The sequence below is a fragment of the Phasianus colchicus genome, chromosome 13 (genome assembly GCF_987193195.1).
Source record: "Phasianus colchicus chromosome 13, bPhaCol1.hap1.1, whole genome shotgun sequence".
NCBI classification, from domain to species: Eukaryota; Metazoa; Chordata; class Aves; order Galliformes; family Phasianidae; genus Phasianus; species Phasianus colchicus.
In genome coordinates this window covers 8820001-8835250 of record NC_143448.1, presented here as the reverse complement: position 1 = coordinate 8835250, position 15250 = coordinate 8820001, and the positions used below count along the sequence as shown (strand labels likewise).

Below are 15250 nucleotides of genomic sequence, written 5' to 3'. Positions count from 1 at the left end.
CCATTTTGTTTTCCTCACGATCTAAGTTGCAGCTGCACAGCACTATATTATAGCAACCTCGCAGGGCGGCAGCTTTGGGCTTTCCATCACTCCCAGCAGTTAAAGGGACCGAGCACAGTGCCAGCTCAGTGCCCAGCTCGCCCCATCCCATCACCCCACAGCCAGGTGTGCCCCCTGGCCAGCAGCTTTCCTTTGGCATGCGGCACATCAGGAGCAGCAGCTGAGCCTGACCCACACCACCTTCCTGGTGCATCAGTAAAGGGCTCTCCCCTACCAACTGTTCTTCACCACAACTGTGGTGTTTGCCCCCCGAAGCCCAGCAGAACAGCCTGCGTCCCACTGACGCTGCCTCGGCTTTTCCTCCTCAAGAGATTTTTCTTTAGCCATGTGAAGGCTCACACTATTAAATCACACGCCTCGGCTTTAAGTGCAGGTTAACACCTTGCCCTGAGTGGAAGCTACTATATTTGTCAAGGATACCTCCGTGATTTATCTTCCCTGTGGAAGAATCCAGACCTGGACATACACTGCTCCCATACAATTTCTAAATTCAACCTTTCCACCTGCTCCCTCAGAGACTTCACTCCACGTTTCAAATTGCAGGAATTACGACTAACTCTCACTTCAGGCCCTTATTTAAGCCTCTACCCGATGGCCCCATTGCCAGCACCCCACTCCCCAACCCACACAGCACTGCTATGTGCTCCATGCATGGCTGCACAGCTGGGGTGCCCATGTCCTCCATAGACACACCGCACCCACCCAGCTGTGCACCCAGGAGCCAGCCCTGGTCCCTGTCCTGCATCCCTGCCTCCTTCCATGCTGCACGGGCCGTGCCTCCGCACACACACGGAGAGATATTTAGATAGCTATATATTATTGTTTATGTAAAGCCGTAGCTTTCCCTTGATTGCAAGGCATGGTGGGGCTGTTGATGAGGTTTGCTGTTGACATTTCTGCATTAGCTGGCTTTTGTCAATCCTGGCAGGCTGAGAAATTCTATCTTAAGGGCTGTTCTTTATTAAATTTGCAAGATACAAAACTGTGACTGACTCTTTTCTTTTGTGAATGTATAAATAATAAATCCCGATCGCTAAAAATAACAATTAAAATATTGCTCAAATTAAAAAGCAAAAATAATTTTTTTAAAACAGGGTGATTTTCAGGGAGGCTGCAGAGGGCTGGGCATGGCAATACGCGGGGCAGCGCCGCTCCTCGATGGCTGGTGACAGCTGCCAGAGCCATGCAGAAGGGACGGGGTTTGGGAAAAAGGAGCGTGTCTGAGCTGAGCTGCTATGTGTTTTACCAAAGTTTGTCACAGAGTCTTTTATACAACTCCTTTATGCAGTATCTGTGACATAATTCCTATTTTTTTCCACCAGCCATTATATATGATAAATAAAACAATGCGCTGAAAACACTGAAATCTCTCATCAATGTCTTTGTGAAAAGGGCCCAGATAAATGAGTCTTGGAATCAAAGGCAGATTACATGACTGACCATGTATCATCCTCTATGTATTGAACATAGTCTTTGTAAAGATAGAGCGGTAATAAAAAGTGGTATTGTGTGCTGTGAAAGGCTGTGTGGGTCTGTGCATGACTAATCTGTCTTTCTGCATTATTTTATTCAATCTTCTCTGACTTTATGCCTTTGACATTTTTGCTACACTCAGTAAATTTGAGTGAATAGGCAATTTTAAAGAATTTTTATAGGGCTTCAGAGAAGTCATACGCAGACTGTATCTTTGTTCAGATTTAACAGTTTAAATATTTCCTTTGTCTAGGATGCAGAGTAATCTTTAGGCAGAGGAGAAGAGGGGGATGGGGTAGGAAACGCCAAACCTCCCTTCATATTTTTGCAACCTTTCTGTGGGGCCAGGGCTGCACCCTGCTTGGTACGACGGCCGGCCGGGCCCGCGCACCTCGGCTGAGGGACACGGAGGGACGTGGGGACAGCAGCTCTCTGTGCAAAACTCAAGTGGGAAACAGATGAGATGCTTAAAGGGCTATTGTGAATATAGGCTTAAATATGATCCTCTTGCATCAGCCAATTTCTCTGACAAGATATTGCAAGGGTTGCTGTTTCTTAGTAAATAATGATTTTATTGCATCTCTTTAATGAACTGATAACGTGATACACAGTAAATTATCTGCATCTATAACATTACTGAGGATAAGCAGCGTGGTTTTAGTAATTTATACCACTGAGAGACATGCATTATAAAAATAGGAAAATTATTTCCTTTGTTAAATTGTGCAGAAGTCTTTACCTGAGGAACACCAGACAGATTAATCTCCGGAGATCCACTCACTTGTATTTAAGCTGTTGAACTGTTCGCTGTTCCTTTCCTCAGAACAGTCGAAAAAAAACATTTTGAAAGCCAGAATTGACACTGTGGGTATTGTTCCTGCTCATACAAGTTATTAAAATAATTACTAAGCTATTTTGAGGTAACTTGAAGCTTTCTTTAAAACTTAAACCCAAATCTGAGGGAATCAGCGTAAATAATTTGCAATGACGAGAACCAAAGTGTTGCAGAGCCCCACGTGGGCAAGGCCTCCTCCAGCCCGAGCCCTGCACCCACTGCCCAAACACACCAAGCTCCATCTTATCCCACCTCAGGTCCCCTCTGGGGCCAGAAAATATTTGGGATTTGTACACTGATGACACTTGCTACAGTACTGCTCGCTGCCAGGCACAGCTCTGGCCTGGGAGAAGGCAGGCACAGGCCTTCCCAGGGCCCAGGCCAGGCACTGCCCTGAGCTGCTCGTCCCCACCAGCACACCGTTGGCAGATGACCACCTTTCCAGATGCAATTACGCTTCAGCATCTCACTTCAAAATGCTAGTGGGTAAAAATCCCACGTCCTGGTGCCACGTTGCATCGTGAACTCCCTCGCTTTGCAGAACGAGGATGGAAAATGCCATTTTCACCCTTGCACAACTTTCTGAAAATGAGCACTCCAGTAAGCCTGCCAGGCAGGGCAACATGTTTCATGCATAGACCCCAGGTAATAGATGTGGTTTCTGTTGCTCTGCCACCATGTCAGGGATTGTTCCTGCTCCTCCAGGAAGGACACAGACTCCCCCTCCCCTCCAGCCATTACCATAGAGGGGATAAACAACCACCACCAGCTCTCCTCAGCACCTATTGATTTACGATGCTAAACACTGAAAGGTTTGATCAAGCCGCAAGTCCCCTTTCTGCACACTGTATTTCCACCGGGTCTTCGTGCAAGGCAGGGAACTGCCCCACTCGGGTCTGGGTTTGTTTACAAAACATGTTTTACAACTTGGAGGAATTCTCACTGATATTAGTTATTAACAACACCGAGCTGGCATTTGCATTTTTATAACCTTGTTACTTAAAAGTGAAACAGTAGAAGGAAAGACTTAGTGACAGTGTTCCCTGTGTGCTTTAATCCCAGCCTGAGCTTTTTATGCTTGAGAGCACCTTATGATGCTGTAACTAACCTCAAACCTGGAGCAGCAGGAGGGCAACAAACCTCCGAATACAGCAATGTCATGCTTTACAGGCATACTCTCTGCAACAGCATGAATGAAGGAAAAAAAACGGTTGCCTAGGAAACACTCTAGTCTTGGTAATTATTACTGTAACTGTCTGCACACCCCACCTATAACAGAAATGAATAATAAATTATAATCACTGACTGGCAGCTTTCCGTTGCTGCTTTTGCTCAGCACTGCTACCTACCGGCACGCAGAATTAATTACAGAGCGGCAGCAGGGCCCTGGTGCACGGCCACGCGCTTGCACACCCGCATGCTTCACACGCCTGCTTGCACGCCCAGCCCCGGCGAGCCCTGCTCCTGTCACACAGCGCCAGGCTCTGTGCAACCGTCCAGGCAGTGCCTGGGGCTGCAGGAAGAGCTGCACAAACTTGTTCCATCCACGACAGATTTTGCATTTCACAAAGTGAACAACAACAAAAGAATTTGGTTTTGTGGATAATAATGTATATTTTAAAGGCCCAGTGAAGTGCCACTCAAGAGCAGAATGCGATCTCATAGGATTTGTAACAGATACTTTCTATCGGGCACTTTTGATCAATTAAACTCCATAATCAACAAAGATGTTCCATTTATCTTAGGTTGTCTAATTTGCAATACAGTGTTAAAGTACTTCTATTGGAAGACTAGTTTGTTTAGAAATTAGAACACTCAGAGTGATTTACTGGATTTGATTTAAAAGACTCAGCGGGAGTTGGCAAAATTCACATATCATGGGGTTAATGTGGGTTAGAATGGAGCTATTTGTAATACAAAAATATTGCATACCAAATACACACATCTGATTTCTTTTAATCCCAGCTCATTTTTTGCAACATAAATCACTTTGTTAAAATGAACAGCTAAAACAGCTGTTTTAGACACTCTTGAAACATACAAAAATCTGCTGCTTTAGATGCTCTAAGTGAGCAATGAAAAGTGCTAAGTGCAACTAGGCTTACAGGAGAGAGGCATGCAAAGCCAGCTTACCTCCGTGCTGGTACCACATGGCTCTGCTGCCCCACACCTTCTCCAGCCTCTGCTTCAGGGGAACATCCCCACGCGAGCCCTTCCCTGCACACAAACAGGTGCCCAGCTCACTCGCTGCCAATTAGAAAGATTGGGCGAGTATTCTGCCTTTTAATGAGACCCTAAACGGAGCAGGTGATTTGCGGTACTTAACTGATGCAATCAGTTGGGGATGGGGCGGTGCGTGCAAGCACAGCTGCCCCAGTACGAACACTGCAGCCACAGCCCCGTCCCTCCAGCTGCAGGTGTGAGGTCCCCCACGTGGAACAGCACGAGGACCCCAAACCCTCCTGTGCCCCAGGCTGGGAGCACGGGCAGCACGGCACACAGCACAAACAGCCCTCCCTGCAGCTGGAAAAGCCACCCAGGGCATCCAGGAATCAATTTGACTGTACAGTTAGTACTATTAGAGTGAGAAAAATCTCTTAACTCCAGCAATGAGGAAAAAGACACTCCTACTGACATTCATTTACTACCAAGAACCGTACGTGCCTCAGATTCTTGGCAGTGAGTTTAAGACAGCTCATGTCCTCCATGCGTTGGTGGCCACCCGCATTGACTTGTTGGCTTCTGTGTGGCACAAAAAGCCAATTTTCAGTCCTTGCCAAGATGGGTCTTCTCATTTTTTATACTTGCTCTCCTGCTTCGGGAGATTTTTACCCACATTACATTTTTTGTTGAGCATTTGCAAACATTCTACAGCTATTTATATATTCCTAAGATTTATATAGTAGGAAAAATGTCTTCTCTGAAAGAATGGCAAGCATTGGTACAGGCTGCCCAGGGAGGTGGTGGAGTCAGCATCCCTGGAGGTTCCAGAAATGTGTAGATGTGGCTCTTAGGGACACGGTTTAAAGGACAATATTGGTGGTAGGTGGGTGGTTGGACAAAATGACCTTAGAGGTCTTTTCCAACCTTGATGATTCCATGACTGTATTTCATACTCTTATAGGTGACACACAGTAAAGCGAAGGGTAAAGTCCAAGTGAAGAGACTGAATATGAAGGATCATTCCAGTCCACAAACCCTCTGACAATCAGACATACTGCAAAAAGGGCACAGACACATCCAGGCTCCCTATTAGGGAAAATGCTCATGTGCTCAGTTTTAAGCATGTGGTTAAATCCATTCTTCTCTGCAAAATCTTTGAGACATGAACACATGCCAAAGTGCATTCCTGAGTAAGGATGCTTCCCTGAACCGAGGCCATAATTCATTAAAACCCAAGGTGCAATTATTCTACTTTTTCCCGTGAGCGAGAATGTGAAAAAGGGGAGGGGGAAAAAAAAAAAAAGAAAACAAGCAAAGAATTAATTTTGATTTGAAACTGATCTATAGTGACAAGGGGCACTTTGGTTTTGTTCAAGTAACTACAAGAGGGGGGTATTTCAGAAGATATCTAAATAAATCTTTTTAAAGGTTTTTTTTTTCCCCTCTCTCTCCCTTTCTTTCTCTCCTTTTCCCTCTAATTACCCATGTCTGGTAGTCTTGGATCTCAAACCCTTGTTATTTAAAATACATATTCATGGCACTATATTTTACAGTTGCACTGTTCTGGTTACAAAATAGCTTCTACTTTTCTAGGACATAATTTCATTTTGTTTAGCCAAGAATTCATTAAAGAAGCTATAAATAACCTCCTTTAAATATTTAGCCGTGAATAGAGGGTGGACTGGCATTGATGGCTTATTTTAGTACTAATGCAATATGCTTAAAAAAAAAAAAAAAATCCACATTTGAGCATGAATCAAGTTAATCATTAACACTTTCAACATGATTCTAGAAACTGCCTAAAACAGTGCCTGCTCCTCTCCTACCAGCAGGCCACAGGAGCCAGCACCGACCCCAAGTGCCTCCTGCAGTCAGAGCAGTTGTGCTCCTGCACCCCGGGGCCATGCAGCCTCCTGCTTTCGGTGGGTAAGAGATGGGAGCTGTGCCTCGCTGTCATTGCTGCTGCCGAGCAGGAGACCGTAAGCACAAGGCTTGGTTATATTAGAAGTGAGGAGCAGCACTAGGAGATATCTTGCTCACAGGTATAGAGAAGCAGATACTGGGGGTTCCAAGGTTGCATGTTCCCAAAGTCACAGAGCTGTAGCATACACCTTGTATGTCTTTCTGCCTCCCTTTCAGACAGGTTTGATGATGTCAGCTCACAGCATCACTGGAAGTTTCTCCATCTCCATCTCTCCACACCATCTTGCTCAATGCACTGCACCCATCACTATGCTGACACAAACATGCTGTCAAAGATCAGGCAACTCACTAGCTTCAAACAAACATGCACAGCCATCGAAAACAACAGCAACAAAAACCCATCAACACAAGAAAACGAATAATTTGTTTCTGAAACGCAGCTCCTGTTATCCATCATTGAAGGAGCAGCCCCAACAAAAGTTATGTCAGCACGAGGAGGGATGGCAGGAAGGACCACTCAGTCCAGAAAACCGGGCACAAAACCGTACCCAAGTGGTGTGGCACTGCTATGTTCTGAAACAAAGTTGAAGGACTGAGACATTCTTCCTTAGCGCTCACTGCCTCCGGCCATTCCCAAAACAATTACAATGTTTTCTGCATATATAAAAGAACTGGGAGGTTTTGTAATCGCAGTCTGAGTTTATGCTTCTCTCCTTAAGAGCATTCAGTTTCCATGGACATTCATTAACGGGAGGTTAAAAAACAATGGCAGAAGAGAACGGGCTGCTTTTATATTCGAGTGGTTGCAAACACTCCAAGTTGGAAATGCGCATTCAAAATAAAAACCTTCCTGTGCTGTTTCCAAATTATACTAGAACAGAAAACGCACAACTTTCACAGCTTTTTTACTGAAAATTTAATTTTACAAAATACCCTTTTCCATCAAAGAAACTTCCCTGCAATGTACGTGAACCCAATGTTTTATAGATCTGTACAGGGAGATATCAGAGAGGTTTGAGAGAAGGAAAAAAAACTTTTAGCAGACACCTAGTTGCAAAACCTACAGCAATGGGAATACAAGTGTGTCTTAAAATGCTAAAGCAAGTAATGCAATATAATTGTTGAATCCATTTGAAATGTGAAAGTTTCCTTAAAACGGTCCATATGGTATGCAGAACATCACAGCTGGCACAAAACTGCCTGTATTTAGGTTTAAACACAAAAACAATGTATGTAAGGAACATTTTTTGAAAAATAACCCGAGTGCTGCTATCATAAGGCAAACATACACAAAGGTGCTGACAGCATACAGGGAAATCAACAAAAGAAGATGAATATTTAACTGTTCAAACACCAAACTGTTTTTAAATGTTGCCAACAGAAGTTTGAAAGATAAACAATGCCAAATCAACACAGGAGACCCTTTAAACTAGCTAGGTGTAACGCATTTAGCTTTACATCATCTCAACAAATGTGAAACTAGACATCAGTACTCAGACTTCAGCATCTAGGCAAGGCCTAGTTAGTCTGTTGCATTCTGGCAGCTTTGAATTTTGATATCCTCTTTGTAGTTTCTTGTGACGCTCTGGACAAAACTTCCTCCGATTTCTGCTCCAGAATGGTAGGCAGGACAGGGTGAGCAATGACTGGGTGTGGTATTAGGGAGGGAGACAAAGGCTCCTTTTCTATGACAGTTCCAGAAAATGCCTGTAACAGAACAGAATACTCAAAATGAGCTAATAAAATGCAAATGTGAAGCTATGCCCATAAGGTCATTACCCTATATTAGCCTGATTAGGATTGTTATTTCTTTTGATTAAAAGTAAAGAAATATCTTTAAATCAATGATTGTTCCTTGCATAAGTAACCAAATTGTAATTAACCTCAAAATATAGCACATTCAAGGATGACTGAATGAAAGACAATGTCTTAAAAGTACTACTTAATCTCAATCCGACTGCATAAATGATCTAAAAATTTCCTTCCTCACTGACACATGCTCAAGAAATAACACAGCTGATGTAATATATAGTTTCATTTTGGATAACAAATGGAGATTTTGTAAAGTTGGAGTATGTCAGCATTTCCATCAAACGTCATATTTTATGACTTAATACCTTCTAATTGCATCAAGCTGACACACTGCATACAAATTGGCAAGCATATATTTTGTTTTTTTCCTTTCTCCTTACCAAATATGATCAAAAAACAGTCAAAGCAATTTATACTTAAGAGAACAGCAAACTTGCTTCCAACTATTCCTCTCTACAAAAGGTCCAATAAACATTTAATGTTTAAATGTGATAATTTATATGACTATTTTTACTTAACTAAGAAATGGCCAGGACTCGTGGAAAACATCTGAAAAGAAGAGTAACTCAGAACTATTTTTCATAAGCCTATTTTGGAACACATCATCATACTATGGAGTGAAAACACAAAATTCAGAATGCCTAAAGACAAGGGAAGCAGTTTACATCCAAGGTTTGATGACCATACTGGGCATGAAAGAATGCACACCAGATTTATTAACTATGCTTAGTTTTGCTTATTCATAACTCAGTTACCAAGAAAAACAAAGCAAAACAAACCAGCCATTCTTTTCTTGCAGGACCTGAAAAAAAAAAGCATTTTTTTTGTTTGTTTTCTGCTCCAGTAGCCAAACTATGCCTAGAGCCATGCCTGTACACAATTATGTTCTTCTAACAACGTATTCATTTTCAAAAAAAAAAAAAAAGTAAGCAAAATGCAAACTAAGAAGATCATGGCAAAATTGGAAACAAAAAGGAAAAAAAAAAAACTTTGTGTGGCAAATGGCAATGAAAAAAAAAATTATTTCAAAAACCCCCCGAAAAATAACCAAAAGAAAAACAACAGCACTTACAAAGGCATGTACTTTAACAGGAGTGTTTTGTTCGGTTATTAAGAAAATGCACTCATTATATTCTAGAGAATAATCATACTGCTCTCACAATATGGATTACAAAGAAATATCAACAGTGTGTGTCGATGTTTTAAAAAAAATGTAGCAAATGTGGTCCAGAAAATTTGCAATGTGAAGCGCCAACTCCATGGAAGAATCTTCAACCATAGATCTTCCACCTGTACTTATCTGTAGCTCTTCGTATGAAAAGCAATGATAAATAATAGATTTTATGAGGAATATATTTCTTGTAAAAAACATTTCTTCTCAAAAAGGTGTTTTCAGTGACCTTGTCCGCTGTATTGGGAACTACTGAAAATTCATTGGACTCCTGGCTTAGGGCTAACTTTTTACAAAATAAAACGATGAATATCCTTCTGTCATGAATTTCAGACAAGCAGCTATATGCAATTCTTGTATTCATCCAGACACTGTGCAACTGTATAATTTCTCTTATGTAGTACAGTCTCTTTCCTTTATGATTAAGTACTGAACTTTCCAGAAGCATGGAAACAGGTGTTTTGGATCACTGCTGACCCTGGTATGGAATAGAACAAGTAGAATATTGACAGAACACTGGGTTACAAGGAGTCATCCCTTCCCACTCACCAACTACGGAGCTGAGATTGCCTGTTATTACTATTTTTATTTATTTTTTTAATCCAACTATACATCCTGAAGGGAAATTTTCAGGACGGCCCAGTCAAGGGCACATCAGCATATAACTACTTTTTTGGACCTCTACAGGAGAGTTTGAGGTCAAGGGGAAGCCTATTGCCTCATTTTCTGCCCTCTGCCTCTACACTGTCTATGAGAAAAACCTGTCATCTGATAACGTGCTTCTGAAGCAAAACTAGGTAGGAGTTGGAATATCATTTTAAAGAAATCAAACAAACTGATGGTGTAAGCAACTATATTCTTTGGATTTTTCGTTTTTATCCCTGCCAACAATCAATAATTAAAAACTGTACCTCGGTTGTCCCTGAAGAGGGAGGAAGCTTTTTGGGTTGCTGCTGCTGCCCCGCCTCCTCCTCTTCCTCCAGTATGCCTTCGCTGTTGTCACTCTGAGTAGCTTCATCACAGCTAATACTCCTCTGAACTCCTCGTCTGTCATCAAACTCAGCAGCACTGTTCTCACTGGTATCGCTACAAACACTATTCTCTCTGCTTCGAGACTTCAAAATTGATTTACGAGGGACATATTCTCCATTCACAACATCAACAAAGACTCTATAAAGGAAAACGTTAGCTTTAATAAACCATTTCAGGATCAGATGACAAATTTACAGTGATCTCGCTTTGTCTTTTGTACAAATTAATTATGATGTGCTTTTCCAACTTTTTCACTGTAGAATTACAATACTGTACCTTTGGAGGCATTTTATTTACCAACGTACAAGAACCAATTCTGCAGAGCAAACACTGCTACGCCTGTTATTCAAGCATTAAGTTGGTACACCCTTTCAGCAGAAAACACATAGCTCTTTGAAAAGTGTTACAGAAAACAAAGTAGCGTGGGTTAGAAAAAGTTGGAAAAAAAGGTAAACTAAGCAATTTTCAGGGCCGTGTTTGTAAAGAGAAGCAGAAGGTCAGAGTGAGAGAGATTCCGGAACGAAGTCCTTGTCAAACGTAGAATATAGAAACAAATACTTGAAACATTCACTCGCACATGGAATGCATGAAGCTTTTTCTTGACAAGTGCCATAATCTTCTGCTTTCCATTAAAAAATAAAAAAATAAAAAATCAGCTTTTAAGATCAGATCAACATGAGGACACTTTTCAAGTACTAACAGACTGTAACTGATAGAGAGGCCTCTTCCTACAGTTTATACTCCATCTCTATGACTTGAAGAAGTCAAGGGTGGGTGGAGCAGAACAAGTGGCATTAGAAGACAGAGCCAATTTTATCAAGCTCACGAAGGAGGAGCCCAATGACTGGATGAGCCTTAAGGGTTTTACTTGTTTCTTAACAGCTTTATTCAGCACATACTCTTGGGAACACTTGCTTGCTTCTATAGAAAATACAGCTCCTTAGCAGAGCTGAGGGAGAGTACCGTGGAAGAATCCTCTACCTCATCTTCAGCCCCAGTTATTATTGGATGATTTTATTTAACTTCTTATACTTTTAACTCTTATACTTTATACACTTTTTTTTTAAGACATCTAAGTGCTTGACACAAAAACAGTGTGACTTTCATAGGCACTTATTCAGCCAACTAACAGGTATCCATGTTCATTTTTAAAGACCTTTAATTCTCCCTTAATCTTTGTTTAGACTTCATATAGTCTAAGCTCACTGTTATTTGTAGAGCTCTGGAAGTGCTCATATTAGATTGCAGACCACTTTTTTTTTTTTTTTTTTTTTTTTAAGAAGAGGAAAGAGCCAGCAATGGACTGAAGTTAGGCAGGAAGAATGCAAGAGAAACTATGCAAACAGAAGACCACAGTACAATCTGAAGATACTGGAAGGAAGAAATAAAAAGCAACACCTATTAGGTAGGATGACAGGAGTAAAGGAAGCAACAGACCTGGTCAATTATGTTTCAAAACAAACACAGAAACAAATGACAAGGAATTGATGTCAACACATAACAAACTGCTATATTACTTTACGCAGGTAATATGTACTGGCAAATTGGAGTAGCTTTCAGAAGCTCCAAAAAAGTGAACAAACTGATAGCTGAAAAGAAAATTCAAGCTAAGAAATGTTTCATGGATACAAAAGCATTGCAACCACAAAGCAGCCACAAGCTTTCATTCATAAGTAGTAAATTCAGTTCCAGCTGTATTTTTTCAGGAAATAGTAGGCTCACTTCCATGCTATAGGTGAACTGAAATGAAAAGAGAAGTTCTACTACAAGGAAAGCTCACTGCCAATACCATAAATTACATACCGGTAAATGTCTGCTGGGGTTTTAATGTTAGGCAGTTCTGGAGTTGCATGGCCATGGCCATTGCCATTGCTGTTCTTCCTTTTACGCTTGGCCTCTTCTTTCTTTTCACTGAATTTCAAAGTAGTATTTTTTCCTGTGTTTATTCTTACCTGAAAATTAAACACAAATGACAGTCTAGACCATAAGATCAACAATCACCAGGCTGAGGATCAGTTGAGTTAGGGTAGTTTGGTTAGGTTGTGGTTGGACTTGATGATGTTTAAGGTCTTTTCCAACCTGAGCAATTCTATGATTCTATGAGTTTCCACATTCTCCTGTGCAAACAGTTGAGGACTACAAAGCACAGGCAAGTTAAATAAATGCACAGACTAATGTTCACAGTAAGGAACTGTTTACACCTTACCACTTGCACCAGGCTAAAGAATTTCTCTGCACTTAGGTGCATGCATTTTGCATATAGCTATGACAATTTGCTTAAGCTTTTTAATAGTTGAATTCATGTCAAGTGAAGTCATTTTAAAAACTTACACATAAGATACTGCATTTTATATCTGCCTGAAACCAGTACAGTTTACATTTTAAGATCACTTTTAATGCCACATTTGAAATTATCAAATTTAAATGATGTTTTTTAAAGTTTGACATCCATCAAAATAAATTTCATCTATAATTACCTCCCTACCTTATCTACATAATGTAAAGCATTCTTTTTTAGATAACGTATATGCTATATGTGTTTTACAAAATCTCTTCACAGAAACATGTAAATATTTATGTACAAACCCTTTTAGGTTCAACAGTATGAGAGAAAAAAATAGTTGGAACAGAACTATCTCCAACATCTGTGTCATCTTCATCATCACTGTGGTAGTACGTAGAGCCATTAACATGGTGAACAAACAAGTCTGAATTTGTTACTTCTTTCTGGAAGTTGCCTTGAGTCATACAGTCTTCTGCTCTGTATGTTCCATTGAGATCCATTCTCTTATCCTCCTTTTCCTCTTCCGAGGAGGTTGTATCTTCTCCATTTGTCTCAACTGTATCAGGCATCCTATGAAACAAGAAACATTTAAGTGAACCAAGTATGGTAACTCTTACTCTTGAGAGACACAGGCATACAAAACAGCCAACAAGCTGTACTTCTCTTTTCCCAGGTACTACGTTTTCAGCCAGACTGTGGAACCTTATTCATACTCCGTAAAGATGTCCAAATCCTCTCCACATCAACTGGACAAACTAAAAATGTGACATTCTGGCTAATGACATATGTATTGCTTTAGGAAGAGAACAGATCTAAGGATGTCATTAAGCATTAAACGTTTAACTCCTACATTGTAGGCGAAGGATTTTCTTAGCCTGTGGGAAATGGATTTTACTTCCCTCTCTTCTAGCTTCTCAAATAAAAAGTCCTACAGTGCTGGATGGGAACAGTTGCACAAAGGCAAATTTCAGCACCTTTGGCCTTGCAGTACATGCTTTGTTCACATTCCACCCATCTTTCACCTACTACAATTTTAATCGCATCTTTTTGGACACGTATTTGTGCTTACAAACAGATCTTCTGCGTACAAACAGAAACACATCTTGTAACTTCCTGAATTCCAAACCTGAATGTGCTGCTATACCTGTCAAGTTCACCAAGTATCTCTTCTTGTCTCTCAAGCTCTTCCAAGCGGGCCCACAGCTCCTCCTCCGATTGAAAGCGGCCCTCTGATTTTGTGTCCCTTCCATTTGCCAGAAAATCTACCTCAAAAGCATCTGATACTTTTGGTTTTGAATGAGGTTTATGAGCTGTTCTATACTTGCCTGTGTAATAAAGAAAAGATACTAATACAATTGACACAAATAATAAATGAACAAATAAATAATAGAAATGAACAGGGAAAAACAAAACACAAAGGAATTAAGGAATATGGGTAGAACGTTTTCCATTTCAAATTATTGTTTAACTGTTTAAGTGACACCGCCAATGAACCAGAGCACCATCACAGGATAATAGTCTCCGGATGTTACAGAAATACCAAGGCAAAGCACAGATGTTTATTTACAAAGCAGGAGACACTGATCTTATGACATTTTTATTACACTGTTGTTCAGATGGTGCTTTTTTCTTTTTTTTTTTTAACCTCTCATGCCTTGATTTGATCTGATAGATAACAGCATGTCAATGTGACATTTGCTCATAGTCCCATTAATAGCACAGTTTATTAACTGAGAAAACAAACCTCGTTTGTACTTTAGCTCATTTTGGACAAAGTCATATATTTAAAGATCTTCTGCTTTGGGTTGCTTTTTTTTTTTTAATTATTATTTATAACGAAGACCATCACAAATGATTTCCAGAGTAATCTGATCAAAACATAGTCAGTACAAATAATTTTAGTGAAGAAGGCCCACTTTGAAAACTGCACAAAAGTTTGTCTTTCAAAAATAATACACATAAGCCACCTTAAAGCCTCAGAAGTGACCTGAGACGCATTCCTGTGAGTAAACAACAGTCACAGACAAGTTTTTGAGGGCACTTAAAAGCTTTGCTACTTGGACAAACCATGCACGCACTGAGGATGGGGAATACTTCCTCCTGTTTGCATGCTGTCTAGCACATAGGGATCAAACAGCCTGAAGACACCAATGCTTTAGTGTTGTCTGTCTGAAGGACAGCGCTGCTTTCCGAATCCCCCTTGCCTCTGGGGCACAGCCTGCTCCCCTGCCTGGTCTCAGGCAGGTTTGGAGGGCATTCTCTCCCCCCAGTACATCAGCAGCTCCCAATCCCCATTCAGGAGAGCCAAACCTTCCTCTTCTGCCACTGTCAAATACGCCCAACATTGTCTCTCTAGGAGTCTTTATGGACACTGTTTTTGCTTCTAATCAACAGTAAGATAGTGTCTTCATGATTCAGCATCCTTAAAATTTTAAGTTATCTTTTTATTACTGATTATTGGCCTTGATTAATTTTATGAACTCATAGTTGAAATATA

The 15250-nt window shown here is 40.8% G+C and overlaps 1 protein-coding gene and 1 long non-coding RNA gene across 3 annotated transcripts in view; both read right to left on the bottom strand.

Moving 5' to 3' along the window:
- Positions 1 to 5100, bottom strand: part of LOC149916139 (uncharacterized) — a 64065-nt gene extending 58965 nt beyond the window's left edge. For both annotated transcript variants that reach the window (XR_016470756.1, XR_016470755.1), the window contains exon 1: positions 4502 to 5100. This is a non-coding gene — a long non-coding RNA (uncharacterized LOC149916139). The remainder of the gene's footprint in view (positions 1 to 4501) is intronic.
- A 2245-nt stretch (positions 5101 to 7345) lies between these two features.
- Positions 7346 to 15250, bottom strand: part of URI1 (URI1 prefoldin like chaperone) — a 39539-nt gene continuing 31634 nt past the window's right edge. The window contains exons 7-11 of the mRNA XM_031615466.2: positions 13898 to 14078; positions 13056 to 13323; positions 12273 to 12421; positions 10349 to 10607; positions 7346 to 8161 (exon numbers count right to left, since the gene is read on the bottom strand). Coding sequence (XP_031471326.1) covers positions 7973 to 8161; positions 10349 to 10607; positions 12273 to 12421; positions 13056 to 13323; positions 13898 to 14078 — 1046 coding nt within the window. The 3' untranslated portion in view covers positions 7346 to 7972. The remainder of the gene's footprint in view (positions 8162 to 10348; positions 10608 to 12272; positions 12422 to 13055; positions 13324 to 13897; positions 14079 to 15250) is intronic.